This window comes from Girardinichthys multiradiatus, chromosome 5, assembly GCF_021462225.1.
Source record: "Girardinichthys multiradiatus isolate DD_20200921_A chromosome 5, DD_fGirMul_XY1, whole genome shotgun sequence".
NCBI lineage: Eukaryota > Metazoa > Chordata > Actinopteri > Cyprinodontiformes > Goodeidae > Girardinichthys > Girardinichthys multiradiatus.
The window spans coordinates 28,401,105-28,421,664 of NC_061798.1; the positions used below are offsets into that span (position 1 = coordinate 28,401,105).

The 20,560-nt window shown below is 40.5% G+C and overlaps 3 protein-coding genes across 5 annotated transcripts; 1 reads left to right on the forward strand and 2 right to left on the reverse strand.

Annotated features, from left to right (window-relative positions):
* The first annotated feature begins 1 nt into the window (after position 1).
* On the forward strand, positions 2–4,924 carry mettl26 (methyltransferase like 26). 2 transcript variants are annotated; one of them, XR_007038291.1, is made up of 7 exons: positions 2–348; positions 551–713; positions 2,273–2,332; positions 2,416–2,483; positions 3,927–3,978; positions 4,091–4,169; positions 4,271–4,305. XR_007038291.1 is itself a non-coding variant. In XM_047365289.1 (6 exons), exons 1-6 carry the CDS (start codon positions 32–34, stop codon positions 4,325–4,327), a joined length of 744 nt encoding a protein of 247 aa, XP_047221245.1. In that variant the 5' UTR covers positions 7–31; the 3' UTR covers positions 4,328–4,924. The 2 variants fall into 2 exon arrangements, 1 of the variants encoding a protein (XP_047221245.1); XM_047365289.1 differs by lacking the exon at positions 3,927–3,978 and having other exon boundaries at positions 7–348; positions 4,271–4,924.
* Positions 4,476–9,804, reverse strand: wfikkn1 (WAP, follistatin/kazal, immunoglobulin, kunitz and netrin domain containing 1). 2 transcript variants are annotated; one of them, XM_047365288.1, is made up of 2 exons: positions 9,402–9,804; positions 4,476–6,439 (listed from the first exon to the last, which is right to left on the reverse strand). In XM_047365288.1, the coding sequence occupies exons 1-2, from the start codon at positions 9,648–9,650 to the stop codon at positions 4,922–4,924; spliced, it is 1,767 nt and encodes a 588-aa protein (XP_047221244.1). In that variant the 5' UTR covers positions 9,651–9,804; the 3' UTR covers positions 4,476–4,921. The 2 variants fall into 2 exon arrangements, 1 of the variants encoding a protein (XP_047221244.1); XR_007038290.1 differs by lacking the exon at positions 9,402–9,804 and adding an exon at positions 6,705–7,235 and having other exon boundaries at positions 6,300–6,439.
* Positions 9,805–12,179: 2,375 nt separating this feature from the next.
* Positions 12,180–19,561, reverse strand: LOC124869193 (ras-related protein Rab-40C-like). Its single transcript, XM_047366962.1, has 6 exons — positions 18,874–19,561; positions 18,728–18,788; positions 18,585–18,645; positions 17,255–17,332; positions 15,517–15,739; positions 12,180–13,254 (listed from the first exon to the last, which is right to left on the reverse strand). The coding sequence occupies exons 1-6, from the start codon at positions 19,025–19,027 to the stop codon at positions 12,953–12,955; spliced, it is 879 nt and encodes a 292-aa protein (XP_047222918.1). The 5' UTR covers positions 19,028–19,561; the 3' UTR covers positions 12,180–12,952.
* Positions 19,562–20,560: the final 999 nt, after the last annotated feature.

Below are 20,560 nucleotides of genomic sequence, written 5' to 3' on the forward strand. Positions count from 1 at the left end.
CGGGCACGTGACGTAAAGCGGAAGTTGACAGATGAAGTGTAAAACCCACACATTCGTGGGTGTATTTGAGTGGGGTACGGCGTTACTGGGCCAGCTGAAGTGGTTACATAAAGTCTCCCGAATAACTCGACGCTTGTATCCGGGCTTAGGCACGATGCTGAGCGCCGCCGCCGCAGAGAGGAACAAGGATCCCATTCTGTCGGTGCTCCGAGACATTGTTAACACCGAGAGACCCCTGCAGGCTCTGGAGATATCCTCCGGCACCGGGCAGCATGTCATTCACTTCGCACAGGCTCTGAGGAATATAACCTGGCAGCCGTCTGAGTATGACCGCCAGTCCCTAGCCAGGTAAGCACAGGCGATTGCTGCCATTTGTGGGTTAATATATGGCCTAAACAGCTTAATGCGTTTTTTTATTTGCAACTGCGTAGTTGGACCTGTTATCATATGATCAATTTATTAAACTAACCTTTCAAAGTTACCGGGACATAATTATCCGTCGAGATACTCTGCTCTGTTTCACAGTAAATGTGTTTCTCTCTGCTTTCAGTATAGAAGCCTACAGAGCTCACTACCAGCTGCACAATGTGAAGCCTGCCATCCACCTGGATGCGTCTCAACCCCACCAGTACTGGGGAGGGATTCAGCCTGAAAGCCTGGACCTTGTGCTCAACATCAACATGATCCACATTTCTCCTTTGTCCTGCACAGAGGTCAGGCTGCTAAGTTATTTTAGCTTCATGTGTCCATAAAATCCAAAGAGTGTTAGTATTTAACCATCAAGTCATTCTAGAAACATTTTTAGACATTTTTCTTTTCATTTTCAAGGCATTTTGGCTGTGTTGCATAAATATAGCTCAGATGTGTATATTTCTAGAAACTTTTCATGGACATTTCCATTGTAAACCTTTGAAAATGCTGTTTTTGATTCCATATTTATCTTAACATAAACTAGTGCATTGCTAATGTTGAGATTTCATTTTTGACTAACAGCCATTCATTTTAAATTTTAATGTTGGTCCATCAGATTGTTTATACAATGTATTTTATGGAAATGCTATGTCTTTATGTAAAAAGAAACAATGAAGCTATGTAAACATACTGGGGTTTGAAGTGTCAAAAACCTACAAGTACAAATATAATTAATATCTGATATGGGTTAGGTGAAGCGGATATCTTTGATCATTAGGCACAGTAGGATTTTAACCTATGGGTTAAAAGGACTCAGAGGGTTTCCATTTAAACTCCAAAAATAGGGCTGCACAATATTAGGAAAACATGACAGTAATATTATAGTTGAATACTGAAATTAATATATTGAGATAAATTCAAGTTATCCTTGGTTAACTTTTTTCTTTATTATCATTACAGTGTTTCCAAATTTAGTATCTTGGTCTCTAAGATTCATATCAGGTGGGGTCGTACAGGAAAGTTCACCCTAGTGATCAAATATATTATTGCATTATTGGCAAGCATGAAACCTAGCCTACCAAAAAATTACATCCAAGCAACCCTTATTGATAGCGATTTTGCACATGCTGATCTTGCACTAACTCTTCAGCAAACCCAAAGATTCAATATTCAAAGTGTGCAACTTTTGTTTCTGGTAGTTTGATAAATTACATGTTTATGAACATGAATGTCCACTTCCCCTAAGCAGTTAACAGCCTGAAACACCTTTATGTTCTGCTTTAAGATATGATCCTAAAATCTCATATAATTTAATTTTTTTCTATTCTAATGATTTGAAGATTTTACCCTGTTTTCAATCATTTTGGTTTTGGATCAGAACCACAGTTATTGGGCCAGTTGACGCTACTGAAGTTGCAGAAGCACATTACCCTACAGTAGATTACATTACTGTTGCTCATTGGTTGTCTAAGTGATAATAATTGGAAGTTATTAGTGAAGCACCATTTCAGGTTATAACACAGTTGTTATACATTAACCTCTATAAATTGTCTTCAAGCAGTCAGAACCGGTGAGTTTGTGTTTTGTGCATACGAGTGTTTTGCATCTTAGAAAGCTTTTTATTTACATGGTATTATTCATCCTTTAATAAACTGACCTGGTTTGGTTAAATACTCAGGTCACACACAGTAGGCATAAAGCTTCCCCTGAGTGTATTTACATAACAGCTCTTCAGATGCGTAGCTTCTCAGATAACTGAAGGCTGTTCCCAACAAAAAGGTTTTAGTAGTTTTCCACTTTCCAGCCTCCACTTCACGTGATGTGATTCCAGTGCTCCAAAGACCTTACTGTTCTCTTCTAGGGATTATTCAAAGGGACTGGAGCGCTGCTGAAGCCACAGGGTCTTTTGTTGACATATGGGGTAAGAGGAAAAACATTTTGTGCCATAATCAGATCCACTCATGATGTCTGATGATTAATGCAGCCTTTTTTTTATACTCTCAGCCATATGCAGTGAATGGCCGGATAACCCCTCAAAGCAATGTGGACTTTGATTACAGTCTAAGGCAGAGGTAAGGTGGTCTGTTATTTATTTAAATAAAAAATAAATCACTATTTTGTTTATTAGTTTGTTACAAGAAGCATGCAAACAAACAAAGCTTCATATTACAGCCATTTCATGTAAACAAACAGTTTCCTTACCATGGACTTAAACCACTCGTGTATCATGCATTATGGAGATCTATAGCCATAAAAATGTTAAAATCTGATGTATAATTTAATTGTATTTTCTAAAATACTTATATAATAGGTATATTTCCATTGATTTTGGTTTTGAGTCATTTTGACTTATGACAGATCATGACCCCTGATCAGACCTGAATCACTCTAAGTGACCTACCACTGGTAGATGTTATTTATTGGAGTTATTAAAACTACACTTCTTTATATCGCAGCAGCGTATCTTGCCTTTTGTGTCAGTGCTATTGGAAGACATGATACCATAGGAAATTAATGCTCCCACATTCCTATAAATGTTTACACAGTTTGATCATCAGTTAGCCAGACTGTCACAGATGGTTTTTTTTTACTTGTCGAACAATTTACACAGCATGAGCACCGCAACTCTTAACCGTAATGTATATCACACAAGAGCACCACAGCAACAGAAAATAATGTAACTAAAACCTAGATATCACAGCAGTGACCCAGTAATAATTTTGCTTGATCTCATGCAATACTGTGGAAATGCTTTACTCGCCTTGGTATGTTGGATTCTGGCTCTTGACCTCCTTTCTGATAAATGTGGCAAGTAATTATCTGGCCACCAGGGGGAACTCGTGGAGCATTGAAATTTCATTCCCATGCGGTCAGTTGGTAAAAAGAATTTATGAGGTAACAGAAAAGTAACATAACTGGCCACACCATTGATCTCAGGATGCATGCTCTATTCAGGACAAAACCACATCTAAAGTGACACATGTTCTTTAAACATGTGGTGGGACTTGACGCTCCCTTTCATTTCCTCTCGTCTAGACCCTTGTAGAACATGTCTTTCAGTTGGCCAACATAGGTGGAAAGGTACAAAACAGTATGACATAGTTAATGGTTGGTACAAAATCTTATGCATTAGACGGCAGCTTTTTTTAGCAGAAAAAGTTAGAAATGGCCAAAACTACAAAGTTATTAACTGACAAATCAAAAAATGTAACACAAACACCCGCTAAATTAAGTAATAATTTTAAATCCTTAGTGGTCAGAATATTGTCTTTTTGCCGTTTTTCTCTTTATCCAGTAACATAGCTTGGTAATTAGTTTCACTCTCTGCTCCGGGTGCTTGCCTGCAGTTTGCTGCTTAACAGATATGTAGCTTGTAGCTTGCTAACTGTAGTTTTAAAACAACAATCCTTAATGAGAGCGATGTGTGTGGCTCCTTTTAATTTCCACAACATAACTAATCTTGTTTTATCCAATTCTAAATATTTCCAAGCATTTACATTTGTCTTTGTTGAAAGCAAGGGGAAGCAGCCTTCTTTCAGCCAGCTGACTGGCTTTACACAGCAACAGGTAGGGGAGAGGGAGCCTTACGTATACATACAGCCAGAGAAAATGTGAAATAAGCGGTAGAAATTGATTGACTGACTGACTTTTTATTTTAACATAGTGTTTCATTTTGCAGGCATCCTGAATGGGGACTAAAGGACATCTCATTTCTCAATTCAGTGGCCCAGAAAAATGGTTTATTCCTGGAGAAAATAGTAAGTATCTATTTCATAAAGAGCTCCAATGCACATTTTATTCAAAAGCTAACTCAAAAATTGTAGTTTTAAAGAGAAAATGTTTTTTTTTTTTTGTCTAGGTGGACATGCCAGCAAACAACAAATGTCTTCTGTTCAGGAAGGAGAGTTTAGTTTAAGGTTTCCTGGTGATCCATCTCTAAGGAGCAGGATGGTCAAAGCGCCTTAACTTCCACATAAACCATTGAATCATTGCCTGCATAACTTAACACACATTATTTCAATCTTGTTATTTTCTATGGCAAACAATTCTTATGTATTGCACAGTTAAACTCTTACATGAATGTTTATTTTTATTTATCCTAAGACAGACAGCAGTTAAATTAGTAACTAAGCATAAGTGCTTTTTAGAGGTAGATAACAGAATAAAGAGTACAAGAAAAAGCATGACCATAGGGGCAAAACACGCATATGTTTTTAAGAGCACATAAAATAGTCTACAGGTCATATACAGCAGGGATCTATTTTAAATAGTACAGAATAGGTTTTATTCAACATAATGAATTTGTTCAGCAGCTTTTCTAGCTGATTTTTTTTTTCCAGTTTGCAATTCAAAAATACAATTTTAGCTCTGTATAAGTCGTCTCATAATATCCTGAATGTAATATAACCTCTGTTTGACTGAATATATACAACTGATTCCCATTACTTTAAATAAAATGCTGTAATCACTTATATTCTTGAAAATAAATCTGCCATTGTGTCAGCAAGCTTCATAATGTTTCACATGTTTTTTTATTGATGGCGTCACGCAGCCTCCGAAGCCTGCGTTCAGTTATGGCTTTGACGTAGCTGTCTGGCTGGATAATGGCCATACCGTCCTGCACCATACCCATCACCAACAAGGGGTTCTCCTCCATGGTGATGTTGGGGCAGGGACAGCTCCAGTCAATCTTTACAATGGCCATCTCTAGGTTTTTAGTGTTGAAGAAAGTAAGACCCATCTTTTCATCCCTCAGGACTTCGTCCAGGCTAAAGCGAGCCAAACCTGAGTCGAGGTCCTCAATGAGCTCCATTAGCCGACCGACAATAGCAAAGTCGCTGCGGCACAAGCTGGGCATCATTTTCCCTCTCATCCGACAAGTCCTGCATGGTTTCCGTTTGGGCTGCGGACAGTTTGCCTCGCACTCTTTTTTGTTGCGGAAGCTGTTTGCATTTCCCTGGCATCCGCCGTAGGCAAAGGGCTGGCACTGTTTCATTAAGGAATTCCAGGCCCAGCGTGCCTCCCAGTTTTTGCAGGGACCCTGAACTGCTGGCAGGGAGCAGATCCCCATTCCCTCTCTTTGACAGGATGCTTTGCACTCCTCGTAAGTCTCAAAACGGTTGCGACTGTCGTCACACCCGCCACTGCTGAAGGTCATGCATGAGCCCAGCTTGCTGTCATAATACCAGTCCACGTGACGCTCCCCGCTACAAACTCTAGTGTCAACTTCAGCCAGGCAATCTGCTGGAGAAAACGGCCGTCCCATGGGCAAGTCGGGATCCTCTGAGAAATCATCATCGGCTCGGCGGATAACAGACAGCGGGTAATCTGCTTGGAGAACTCCTACAGAGTTTCTTGCGATACATGTATATATGCCTGTATCCCACACCTGGGCATTGTAAACAACTAGCTGTCCAATGTTTGTTATGACTACATTGCCATACATTTGGTCCGGCCTCATGACTAGTCGCTCACGCCTTTCGCTCTGCTTCTCCCATGTCACATCAGGTCTGGGAACTCCAATAACGTTGCAGTGGAAGCTAACTGTTCCCCCAACATAGATGGACTGGTGGTGAGGGTTGGAGTATAGTGTGGGGGGCATGGGGTCCTCATGGGAGGTTGTTGGGGTTGGAGAAACTGTAGTATCTTGAGGCAAAGGACTTGTGTGAGGACCAGCGAGGTAGAAACGGCAAGGGATCACAGTCAAAGTCACTCCACGGATACAGGCTTCTGCGTCCATGTAGCAGCGGTTAAAATAAGTGAGGCCATCCGATGCACAGGTAAAATAGGGCTCTTTCTCACAGCGGTCCTGGCACTTGCAGATAGGCTGTCCATCCCAGATGTCACAGATTGCCCCCTGCTGGCTGCAGATGAACCCCTCACAGGTAGCAGTGGAGGCGGGGGCAGCATCTCCGTTGCCTCCTTCCTTCCCATCTGGGTGAGCAGGGGTGCCGTCAGAGAAACGTGCAGAAACACAACTGCTGAGGCCGCACACATTGGTGCAACATTTCTCGTGTTTGGCGCAGTCCTGAGCGGACACAAAAATTTAGATCAGCATTGCAATGCCATTTTAAAGATAAAAGATGCACATGTGCATGATAAGCATATTTTGATAAGCATATTATTTCATGCAAAACAAAAAAACCATAAAGAGCAATAGTTAAAACTTCACACAAAGGGTTGCTGCCAAATGTTTAAATGTCAGTTTAGAGGTTGCAGCTAATTGCAGTTTCCAATTTTTCAAAACAAAACCCACGAATGTACAAGAAACTACATATGCTTAGATCTATTACCTCTTTGTTTGCAAATGTGCTGCTGAGGTTTTTTTTATGGTCTAGTGGTTATCAATCCTGGCCTTCAGGACCCACTGTTCTGCATGTTTTAGGTGATCCTGGCCTTCACACACCTGACTTAAATAAATGGGTGATTAACAGGCCTTTGCAGCACTTAATGGCTGCTGATGACATAATGCAATCATTTGATTCAGGTGTGCTGGAGCCAGGACACATCTAAAACATGAAGGACAGTGGGTCCTGAGGACCAGGACTGAAAACCACTGGTCTAGAAAGCTGTGTTCCTTGCACCCACACCCCCACACAGTACAGAAATAAGTGGGACTCCTTACCCCTTCACATGAATACACAAACGTAGGGGCTATGGATAAGAATGAGGGGCACGGTGTCCAACGGGACTCAGGTTTCTTTGAAATACTTATTGCATACTGAGAAGAGTAGGGGAGGAAGAATAAAGTTTCCTTTTTTTCTCAAAGCTACCTGGAGAAATAAGGCTATTAGTCATTGATCTATGTAAAAACAGTTACTCAGTTCCGGGCATTTTGTGGCTCCCAGGATGCTTCAGGCCCATTAATGCATGTTTTAACTGCAGGCTCTCAAAAAGGAAGTAGTACTTTTTCATTTATCAGGAACATTTGGGTGGAGTTTTGTAGAGAAAGGGGCAAGACATTACAAATCAGCTGAAATGTTAGTCATCTCAGTTTAAAGTAGTCTACTGCTCGCATTTTCTGTAAATGAAATGAAATCATCAAAAAGTCTATTTTTCCTGAATTTGATGTGTGTTGTCTATGTGTACTTTCATAAACCACTGTGAATAGATTATTTTTTCTCTTTTAATCTCGATTTTGTTTATCTGTTGCTCAACTTTACTTCTTGTCACTGATATAGAATATACTCTTGTTAAGTATATGCTGTTAAAAAAAGGAAGTGCTGTGAAACTAAATATATATGGAAAAATGAAGCATTTTGCTAGCTGTAAGACTAGACTCGTTTTTAAATTCTCCAAATAACGTTATTATAACCGATGTACATGTGGCAAACAACACTGAATTCCTAAAGACTTCATAACTTACTTACAAATTACAATGTTCTCTTGTTATTTAAATGTTTGTGTATGATCTGATCACTTGAGCAACAGGTGAGTTGCGGATCTTAAATAATAACAGACATCGAAGCAAACTGTAAATAATGAAACATCCGTTGGTGGTGATGACATGTTTCAGGTAGTGGAGCTGGAGGTCAGGTGTTTGGGAAGGAGACTCCTCATGGCTTGCAGCTAGACTCTAGCTTTGTTTGGGCAGCTACCTTAACACCCTGTGTGTGCGCCAGTGTTAGTACATGGTAACAAAGAGAGTGATAGAGGATGTTTTCTCAGGAAGGGCTGCACAATTGATCAGCATGGCAATATGATTGTTTGCATTAAACCTATTGCAAACAACCATTTGCAATGCAGTATTTGTTGTTTATTTATAGTTGTCATGAGTACACATGATGCAACTTCAAATGTCTTGTAACTAGAGCTACACAATACAGTCAGTCAGTCAGTCATTTCCTACCGCTTATTCCATAGTGGGTCGCGGGGAAGCTGGTGCCTATCTCCAGCAGTCTATGGGCGGGAGGCGGGGTACACCCTGGACACGTCGCTACACAATCAGTTAAATCTTAATTGTAACAACATAATGTGCAGCTCTAGTTTTGGTACATAGTATATGTAGCTATGTATTACGGGGCGACGGTGTGGACAGTGGTAGACGTTCGTCCTGTAACCGCTAGTTTGCCGGTTTGAACCCCTGCTCTGTCTGTCTCCGTCGTTGCGTCCTTGGGCAAGACACTTCACCCTCCTTGCCTGCTGATGGTGGTCAAAGGGCCTGATGGCGCTCAATGTATGGTTGCCTCACTTCTGTCAGTCTGGCCCAGGCACCGCAGTGGCTACAATGTAGCTCAAGTGTGGGAATGAATGGATGACTGACTGCAGTGTAAAGTGCTTTGGGGTCTCTGGGGACTTGATAAAGTGCTATACAAGTGCAGGTCACTTACCATTTTTACCATAATTGTCAACTAAATATCAATATGTGCAGCACTGCAGTCATAAAGAAGTGCTTGAAGTGATACTTGGTTGGATGTTGTACTTCAAGTGCCATGCCTTCACAGTCTGCACGCCAATACGATATTGGATGGAGGCTGACAGCACTGGTTGCCCACACTTGACAAAGATGATGGTGTCCAAGATGCCAAAATTTGGAGAGAGTGTTGGAAGCCTTATTGTCATAATCCAGTTTCCCAATATCCTGCCACCCCACTCTTAAGAATTTATTTCCTGAGGTCAAAGGTGAAGTGGCTCTGTTTGTGAATTTTCAGGAAGTTTGAATAAAAATGATCAGACTAAACACGTTTTTTTTTAAATATATTTTTTCTAAAAGATCATTATTATTATTATTAGATTATTTTATTGTTTACTCATAATGACTACTATTACCAGTATTACTGTTTGGAATAATGGAGTTCAGCCAATGATTTGGACACTCAACAATACATTTTGTGATTTAGCCTGAAGCAGTCTCACAGTTTGCTTATACCTCTGCCGGCTCTGGACACCTATAAAATGAGCTAAGCTTTTAATCTATTGCATTCAATAACCCCATCACTTCACCTCATTTTTGGGAAAGAAAAAGGTTCTCCAAAAAAAAACCATCTCACCTCATCGACGCTGCATTCCCTCTCACAGGTGCTCTGCGCGTCAACCCAAAGGTTGGAGTTCAGCTTGTTGGGACAAAATCCTTCGTGTTCAGCCGTGGATCCTGTCACACTGGTACTCAAAGAGATGTCGAAAAAATCCCAGATCAAGAGCACCAGCAGAAACACGCGTGTCCATCTGAACAGCAGTTTGTTTCGCCGCCCTTTGTCCTTTGAAAGCCTGACTTGCAAAAGTTGGAGGATCTCAGACATTTTTCCTTTTTTGAACCATTAATTCCATCCCTCTTTCTAGTCTTTGAGATTCAAAAATATATATATAATTGCATGAGGAGAAAACAATTAACATCCACTTTTAAAACGCATGATGCGTAATGAATATTCAAACGAGCGCATGCTAATTGGCCGCTTTAAAAATTACCCCCCTAGATAATCAAGGTCTGAAGCAAAAAAAAAAAAAAAAAAAAAAGTACCTTCAGGAACGAGCGAAGCACGCAAACGGACGATCCACAATGAGAGAGAGAGGGACGCAGCAGCAGCCTTTCAGTGTGTGAATGGAGGTGGAAAGGGCAACCCCCACCGCCTCTGACCGCCCCCACGGCCGTCCTGAGGCTGAAACTTTTATGAAGCAGCACCGTGAGCCACGCAACTGGACAAACATTGTAAAAACATGAAAGACATTTTAAATAGAGGAAAAAGACGCGCACATTTTGAAGGTATACAATAGCACACCGGTTAATGATTAGAGTTTGATAGAGAGAGAGAGACATTTTGTATCTATCTAGACAAAATGTCTAGATAGATATATCTAGATAGATATCTAGATAGATATGCAAAAAGACCCCCAAGGCAAGGATCCTGAAAGGCCAAACAGTGGGCGTGTCGCATCATGTCCTACAAAACAACGTCGTTTGTGCTTTTTTCTTGTCTAGACATGGGTCAGTTTACGGCCGCGCCTCATTGACGCTTGGCTCAGAGATGCCTCGGCCAGGTGGGAAGGCGTGAAAAGCCCCATTTTCAGCAGGGTGTGACTCATCTTTGTTGCCGCGCCGGGCTGCAGATCCAGCACCTCCCACCCCCAGCCCTGCTTCCTGCTCGTCCTTTCATTGGCAGTGACCCTGCAACCTTTCGGTGACTTCTGACCGCGCTGCATTCACGCTCCACGGCGATGGAGCCCCCCGGTTGTCCCAAACTGGCCAATAACGACGGAGAGGCTAATCAATTCAGCTCCCCCTCACCCACAGGTTCTAATGCACTTAAACACCAGCAGCCCTGGACTGGACAAAGGGAATGAGGGGGAAATTACTCCCACAATTCTCAGTGCCTCTGATAAATGTTTCAATAATAAAAAAAAGTTAAAGACTTCCAGACTTCCATAAAATATATCCTTTCTTGTGATTTTATAACTTTTCAGAGACAAATGTCAAACCTTTAGACTCTGCTCTTCTAGCTATTATCAAATGTTCACATATGAGGCCTTTAAGGTTCTGTTAGACCATTGTTCTGATCGGATCACTTGCCATAAAGAGGAACCATGGAAACATGTATTACAACACAAGGCCGTGACACTAAGGAAGCTCAAATGATATGGGTAAAAAATGTTAATTTACACAAGAAACCACCACATATTTGACTTTTAAAGGAAAAAAAGATTTTAGTTTTCATTAATATCTTGAAATCTTTCTAGGACAGTCACTGCAAACATTTTGCATGCGGTCTATAATTTAAACATTACCTCCATCCAACACAGAACACTTTCTAAAATACCATTCAATTGTTCTCACCGTGCAAGAAAAATTAACGTTTGAATGTTCATTGTGCCAAAAGAACATCATAGGCCTCAAAACATAAAACAAATTAGTTAGACATGGAGAAAATTAAGCATCCTATGCACCAGGCATGAGCTGATCTGGTTACACCAAGGTTTTAAAAAGTTATGCTATCAAACCACCAAAATACCAGTGTTGGAGTGACGGAAGCTTTTCTGTGCTGCCCCTCCACCACCTGTTGCTGGTCACAATGTCCCCACACTACCAACAAAGATAAATATTTCAGGTCAGCAACAAACAAACATGGGGTGGAAATTATCGTGTCACTTCCTGTTAGTCTTGAGGTTGTGGTGTCTAAAAACTACAACTGGCAAACTAAGATGGGCACGTCTGTTAGGAGCAGGAAGCAGGTTAAAATAATAGCAACTAAATTGTGCTAAACGTTTTTATTTTTATGTTAATACTGTTATTTATTAGCAAGGTTGGCATACCATGAGAAGACCCATGCCTTTCAAAGGCGTATGCAACTTCAGGCTGTCGATGGCCCTAAATGATTAAAATTGTTCTAAATCATCCAGTGATTACTGCCTTATAATTCTGTACCGTTGGATAAGTTGGAGCAATTACTGTAAAATGTCTCATTTTGTTGCAAGAGTGGAGCACCAATTCAACCCATACCTAGTAAAAACTGTCTGAAAAAACATGTATCTTCTTAGAATCCAATGTCTTAAACCTTACCATGATATTCCAAGATCTTTGTGATTGACAGGTACCCTGATCCTTTCACTATTAAGGTCCAAATCCCAATTCTTAAGGTTACCCATACACTTTACCTTATTCTCCCCATCCCAAAAGTATGGGTTTCCACTTCACATAGCTACAGAAAATGAGCTGTCAAATATCGTCTTCCATTCATAATCACATAATATCCTAAAACAAATCGAATGCTCCTCTAACTAACGTGAAGATTAATGAATCTGAGGGTAAAAACACAAAGGCCAAACCATCATTGCACTAGTTTGTACAAGTTTTGTTTTTAATGAGTCAAGCAGAGATCAAAACCAACCATGCTTTCGATAGTTAAAACAGTTTCACAACAAAGCGGGTAAAATGTAGGTTTAAAAAGCCCTGACATCGTGTACTTATGAATGAACCAATGGGTGGTGAACATGAATTAAAAGTTTGAAAAACTAGGAGCTGTTCCTTTTTAATTCCACCTAAGTAGCAAATTTTAAAATGTTTTAAACAAAGTTTGAATTAATAGCACAGCAACTTTGATGTTGGAAAGCTAGTTTTCTCCTGTACAAAAAGGCCACAAGACACAAAAACATTTAAAGCACGTCTGTCAAAACATTCAAGATAAAACAAACATGACAAGATCCTCCCCATGAAAATCACCCCATCACAAACACACACATACATGTATTTATATACAAATAACATCAAGTCCAGCTTTAAATACCAATAAACAATCTTTTGTTTTTCCTTACAGAAGGGAACCATCTGTAGTGTTAACTGGCGAGCCTTGATTCACACTAGTTGGTCCCCAGGAATTCATCCTCTACTAGATAGTGAACAGGTAACTGAACATTCACAGGATGGGACCGGTGAGCCCGACAATAGAAACCAGTCCGTCAGTCCAACTTAATTCCCAAACATCAAATAAGTTCATATTTGTATTCATTTCTGACAGCTGGGAGCTCTACGTGGCCTTCTTCAGTCTTGTGACCTCTTGAAGCAACAGCTTTAATATCGGCACTAAGGGGAAAATCTCACTCCACTCTGTCACTATGAGATCTTACAGTTGCCCTTAGAGGAAGAGGAGGAGTATTTTGGAGGACTCTGAGGAGCTTTGAAGGACTTTGAGCGTTTGAGACTGTTGGCTTTGCTTCCACCGCTGCTGCCACCAGAGGCTGTGCTGTTGGTGACCGAGTATGAGCGCCCATGCATCATGACGGCGTTCATGCCGTTGGCCATGGAGAAGGACTTGAGGTGGGATTTGATGGCAACAGGAAGCGGCAGCTTGTCGATGAGGTGAACCGGCGTGCAGGAGACTATTGATCGGCAGCACAAGTCCTGAAGGCTGAAGACTGTGGAACAAGAAAAATCAATTACAGATGTATTTATCATGTACAGATTTCAAAGACAGACAGACAGACAGACAGACAGACAGACAGACAGACAGACAGACAGACAGACAGACAGACAGACAGACAGACAGACAGACAGACAGACAGACAGACAGACAGACAGACAGACAGACAGACAGACAGACAGACAGACAGACAGACAGACAGACAGACAGACAGACAGCAGACAGACAGACAGACAGACAGACAGACAGACAGACAGACAGACAGACAGACAGACAGACAGACAGAAAGACAGAAAGAAAGAAAGAAAGAAAGAAAGAAAGAAAGAAAGAAAGAAAGAAAGAAAGAAAGAAAGAAAGAAAGAAAGAAAGAAAGAAAGAAAGAAAGAAAGAAAGAAAGAAAGAAAGAAAGAAAGAAAGGTTCGACTATCGGCCGGATTCTCCTCTCCAATACCCTGGCATAGGCCTTACCAGGGAGGCTGAGGAGTGTGATCTCCCTGTAGCACTCTACGGTCCCCCTTCTTGTGAAGGGGGACCACCACCCCGGTCTGCCAGTCCGAAGGCACTGTCCCTGACCGCCACACAATGTTGAAGAGACGTGTCAACCATGACGCCACCACGGAAGGCATGACGACAGGATTGAGGAGATCTTCGAATTACGTCTTGCACCACCTGATAATGTCCAGCGATAAATTCTCTACAGCTGAGGCCACGGATTAGCGGAACAGAGTCCAGATCCGGAACCACGTGCCATCCAATCTGGACCCAACCTGATTTTAAACATTTATATATTACCGCATGTTGTCCAACAGTGTCTAACTGCACTTGCGCCGCATCTCATCTTAATATGGTATAGTCCTGCGGAGCATCTAGCCCCGGGCTGCACGTGGTTTAAGTCAGGCAATGAGCTGCTTCAGTCAGGACTGCTGCTGCTACCCTAATCGCAAAGCATTTTCTCATTTACTATGTAGATATAAACATTGATTACATTATTCCTGCCAGCTGCCACGTCTTGACTTTTGAACAGGCTCGACGGACAGCTATGTAGGTCAGCAACATTCCAAGCGATGCACCACATCGTTGTATGCCAAACCACCAGAAAACGACAAGAAGCTATGAAGGTCCTTCAACGCGGTTTGCTAAGTTACTAGCTTGGGAGCTCACGCTGATAGTACACAAATGAATGAGTAAAAGAAGATGGCTTCATTAAAAATACATAAAGTAGACTATGAAAATCACACATTTAAAAGATGAATGGACAGAAGCATTTGGTCTCTTACAGCACAACGGTGAGCATACGAGTCACTGAGAGTACAGTGGATTTTGAGAAAACACAAAATACGTTCCACTGACTGGGAAATGATCACAGAGTGCATTGAAACTGTGGCAGAAACACATTAAGAGGGAAAAGAAGGACAACTTACGCAAAAGGTTAAGCAAACTGCCATGCCTGCTACAAGCATAAGGATTGCAGGATTATACCCAGTTGCACAGACCCAGCTTGACTGAGCCATTCAAAGTGTTTTATATTGACTCTTACATTGGATTGCACTTTTCTGTTCAGTAGATTATTCCATTGGCATATGAATAATTGATTAGTAGTTAAAAACAAAAACTCTAGTGTTAATTAAATGTTAAATAAACATGAAAGAAAATATTTTTGTCTCTTGATTGTGTTTGGATGAGGGATGGAGTGGACCTCCTGCTATTTTAATTGGGGACCCCTGCCCTACAGGGTACTAAAGGGTTCATGCGAGTTTGCCCAACCAGTCCACATGTATTTTGTGGACCTGGAGTAGGCATTCGACCGTGTCCCTCGTGGTGCCCTGTGGGGGGCACTCCAGGAGTAAAGAGTCAGGGGCCCTTTATTCGGGGCCATCCGGTCTCTGTACAAGCGAGCAGGAGTTTGGTTTGCATTGCCGGCACTCAGTCGGACCTGTTCCCGGTGCATGTTGGACTCCGGCAGGGTTGCCCTTTGTCACCGGTCCTGTTCATAACTTTCAATGACAGGATTTTTAGGCACAGCCAATGGCAAATTAAAATTGTACTGATCCTCACACTTCAAAATTTCTCGTTTTTTGAATAATTGGAGCAGTTTTAAGTTATTTAAACTTTGTCAATGTACTTTTAAAAAGAAACAGTTGAAATCCAAATCTGTATAAAGCCACATTTTTCTGCAAACATTCAATTATTGGATGTTTAATATTTTTCCTTTGAAATGAATAAAGCACTTTACATGAAGAAAGGTTAACAGACTCACCTCTGTTGGGCTTCCAGAACTTCTCCATCCCATGCCTCATTAACACGATACGTGACAGCTCTGTGAAGGACTCGATAACGTTGAAGTTGCAGAGAGGACTGACCTCAAAAAAGGTCATGCTGTTCTTCTCAGCGTAAGCCCTCGCCTGCTCTGTAGGCACTTGCCGCTTAAATGCCAGGTGAAGGCGGTTTCCTACAAGGATCCTGGGAACACCCGGAGCATGCTGAAGGAATAGGAAACCTTGCTCTGATTCTGGGTTTCACACTTTCATCTGCCTATTAAAAACCTTCACTTGTCTTCTGAGCATGGCCCTAATACCATCAAGATAGTATGGATACTATAACTAGAAAAAGTATTCACATTGCTTGTGCTTTCCAAAAAAACTGTAAGTAATTCAGTTTCAACTCAGTTCATTTATATAGCACCAATTTACAACATGTCGTCTCAACACTTCACATGCCACAGAAAATGTGTTTAATGGTGAAAAGGAAGGAAAATTATACATGGTTTTTAAATCTTTGAAGGTTTGGCATGCAGTTACATTCAGCCCCCCTGATCTAATGCTTCGTATAGCCACCCTCTGCTGTAGGTCTCCAGGTTTTGCTCATCTACAGACTGAAGTCATTCCCCATTTTCCAACTGCAGGAGAGCATTTCAAACAAAAACTCAAGAAATGGCACAGATTCTCAATAGATTCTGGACTTTGACTGGGCCATTCTAACACATGAATGTGCTTTGATCTAAACCATTCCATTGTTGCTCTGGCTGTATAATTTGAGATGTTGTTTTGCTGGAAGGTGGACCCTCTGCCTCAGTCTCAAGTCTTTTGCAGCCTCTAACAGGTTTTCTTCCATTGCCTTGTATTTACCTCCATCCATCTTTCAATCAGTTTTGATCTGGTTCCTTATCCCTACTAAAGAAAAGCATCGCACAGAAGGATGCTGCCACCATTATGTTTCATAGTGGGTATGGTGTGTTAAGGATTACCTCTCTGCTACAAATTAACTGATGCTTGTGTCCCCTACATGGCTTGTGGCAAACTGCAAATAGGACTCCTACAGGCTTTCTATCAACAATGGCCTTCTTCTTCTCTGTTTTCCACAAAGGCTGGATTTGTGTAGTACATGACTAATAGTTCACCTTCCAACGCTCTCTCAACCGAGCTGTTGATCTCTACAACTCCTCCAGAGTTACAATAGGCATATTCCCATAATGCTCCTTTCTTTGCGTGGACTGGCAGTTCATGTGGACGGTCACTTCTCGATAGGTTTGCAGTGAGGTTAAACTCTTGATGAGACTGTTGATGTTAGGTTCAATCTAACCTTGAATTAAAATTTGTTTTAATTTTATTATTGTTCCTTGATCTTCATGATGCAGTTTGTTCAATAATGTTCTCTGACAAACCTCTGAGGCCTTCACAGAACAGCTGGATTTATTACACTGCACACAGGTGGCCTCTGTTTACTAATAAGGTGACTTCTAAATCTAAAAGGGTGCTGAATACAAATGCACACCACACTTTTCAGAGCTTTATTTGTAAAAATGTATCTTGTACTTTACAAGTATTCTCTGATTTTTGTAGTATCACAAAAAATACTAATAAAATATATTGCTCATGGTTGTAATGTGGAAAAAGGTTAAAGGGGTATGAATACTTTTGCAAGGCATTGTAGTATCAGTAATATTACATGTTTCTCACATACGTCTTTTGTCAACTATAAATGGGTTAAAGGATTACCTCATCAATTTCCCGGATCCAGCGATCAATCCCATCAAACGACCAGGCATTAGTGATGTCATAAACCAGCAGGATGCCCTGTCCAGAGAAAGAGTTCACATCCATAGTTTAGTTCAACATGAACAGCATCTCACTGGGAATAAGGATGAATATAAGCTCTAGCTGTAGTTTTCTGGGGTAAAATTAGTTAAAAAGCCAGAAAAAAAACCTTAAAATCTTTTAAAATTACTTTTCGATTCTATAGCCTGTATATTATTTCCAAGCCGTATTTGAAAATGAGCTTTAGCTGTTTCACTGATTATAAGGGTCATCTTGTATGCATTTAAATTGAATATCAGGATCATGGAGAGCATGTCTGTAGATTTAAACAGTGTGTCTGCTGTAGATGTATCATGTATAAATGTGCAGAGACAGCAAGGACTTTCTGGATAAAATGTTCTTTTAGTAATCAGTGGTTATGATGTCGCTTTTGTCTTCCAAAGCATGTCATTGTGGAGTTGCGCCAAAATTTACAAGCGCATTTAAAGGACAGTAACCTTGAACTCCACAGCACAGGTTCTTACCTCACTGGGGTTGTCAGACAAGTTCATTTGGCAAGAGATTGGGTAAGCACCATATATACATAGGCCACACTACAACAGTAGTGAAAGGGAGATTGGTCTGGCTGAGATCAGCTGGGAGTCCAATCCCAAAAATGTTTAAGACATCATTTTGGACCATGCAGTTGCACACAAGGTGTGGTTTAATTTGGTGCTCTGCAGCATAATGCATTAATAAGCTTGAATCTGATGGCTGTCACACAAAGACAGGAGCCTAACTGGCACCTCTAGAATATGACTGTTTAGCTATTTTTCCCAAGTTAAAAAAACAAAACAATGCACACATTTTTGCAAAAACTATATTTGTGTGAAAAAGCACATTTCACCTTTTAAATAAATGCCTTTATGTATGTCACTTATCCTGTGGTGATGCTGTCACTTTAAAATCTGAGAGAAACGTCAAATTATAAACCTCTACTGTTCATCCGTGTTACAAATTCTGTACGCAACTTCACCAAAGCTAAGAATAAATGTGGGTGTTGAATTTAAATCATAACTATTTCCAGATCTACAAACATATAGAACATACAGGGCCATAGGCTGGCTGGTACACACAGTTTTAAGAATCAGATTTGAAACCCAATCTACACCAGTTTTCATGAATGAAACGAAGCAGGTTGGCTATTCACACCTGGTTCTGATGCATTAAGCTGCATTTTAATTAATGCCAAATAAAGATCTATATTTAAACCATTAAACAAAAATTAAACACTGAAACTGCTTTAGATTACCTGTGCTCCACGAGAGTAAGACCTGAAGATGGTGCAGAATCTGCCTTGCCCCGATGTGTCCCTGTTAAAAACACAGACGCATTTAAATATATAAAGAACTTATAACCACACCAAACTGGCCATTTAATGATGCTGAAACCCACCATAGCTCTAATTTCACCCTTCTGCCGTCCAAAAGAATAGTGGTGGTCTTGTAATCAATCCCTGTGTGCACAGAAATGACATACGACGAGTTTACGAAGATCACTCCAGACTACTAACTCTGAACGAGCGAAGAAGAGATATTTACCACTGCTGTAGGCGTATGGAGACTCCACAGATCCGTCCTGCAAACTCTCCAAGATTTCTCCTTTTCCTACGTCACTGTCCCCCACAAGAAGAAATTTCAAGAGATAATCGTAGCTCTTGACGGGGCTGCTTTGAGTTCCCATCATACCGCGCATTGGATCTGGTTCACTGAGAGCTTTATAAGCTCCCCAGACACTATCTGCGGTTCGGGGTCAGGGAACAATCCGGAAGGTCCCCAGAGAGTCAGCGGACGCTAGCTGATAGCTGTTCGACGTTAACGCCGGCTAACTAGTTAGCTGGTATGCTAACTTGGGAGATAATAAAGGTCTGTCTCTTCAGCTCAATCGTCTATACGATGTAAAGTATTTTTCCAAATGCACCTAAATACAAAAATATCATTATGTATCTCTGCAATTAGACTCGTTTTAGTAAATAATCAAAACAACATTGGGTACTAGCTCGCCCGTTAGCTAGCCGGCTAAGATAAACGTTAACTTCGCATTCTTTGACAAACAAGAGCTGTAAAATTAAAATTAACCCGTTTAATCTAACTTATAATGACACTTAACCAAACCAAATGAGAGCTCGTCTTCGCTTAATCGCAAAATAATAAAACGGTGAAGTCAAATACAGGGCCCCCTGACTCCAACGAAGCTGTGAGGGAACTGCACGGCAGTGACACCATTCACTGTGTCACTTCCGGTAAAATAAATGACATTTATCAATGTTGAATCTTTTAAAGAAACAGATTTTAAGCACCATTTAAAAAAGCACATTTATTTTTGATAGCTAAAAAAAGGACAATTTAATTACCAGTGCAATGGATGGCATTTCAGTAGAAAGGGTATCTGACGGTATCATTTTAAAAGTAGTTTTAGATCATAAATGGAATTAGAAATCTCACTCAGAGCTCTTAAAATTAAATGCAACGTCTGCGAACCCGCAAATTATATATATATATATATATATATATGTGTTTTGCATATACATATGCTTTCATATTTGAGTTACTGTATCGCCTACAAGTATGGGACAACACTTAATTGACTAACACCTGACTTGCGCTTCTCAAACAGCAAATGAAATATAGATGGCCAGCCCTATTTCTATATATTTACACACACAAAAAAAAAATCTAAAATCTATGAACTGCTTTATTCTTCAATAAGTTCCATCCATGTGTTTATACCTATTTATGTCCTCTTTTTAAGATTTCTTAAATAAGATAAACAATTGTTGAAACAAATAAGCAAATTGTGGTCCGTACATATAGTGATTTCGTTTTGTCCTAAGAAACCAGCAATAAAAATAAAAAACAAGTATTTTTACTTTTTATTTTTGTGATAAATTAGAACACATGACATTGAAGTAGTCGTTTTTCCTTTTTGTGTAAAAACGTAAGATTAGAGAATTTAAATTTGGTTAAATTTTCATTTCATATTTAAAATATGAAGAGCTTGAAATCTCTGACACAGAAGGACAAATATTGATGTTTTTTGTTTTTTTACATTGCCAAACATGCACTCAATTCTTCGGTCATCATATATTGTGGCGCTAGGAGGCGCTGTTAGGTCTGTACACATTTGCCCTCAAAGAAAATTACGCTATGCAAACAGTGCAGGATATAATTTGCGTGAGTGGAGTAAACACAATTATAAATGTAGAGCAAAGCGTTTGCCAACAAATGC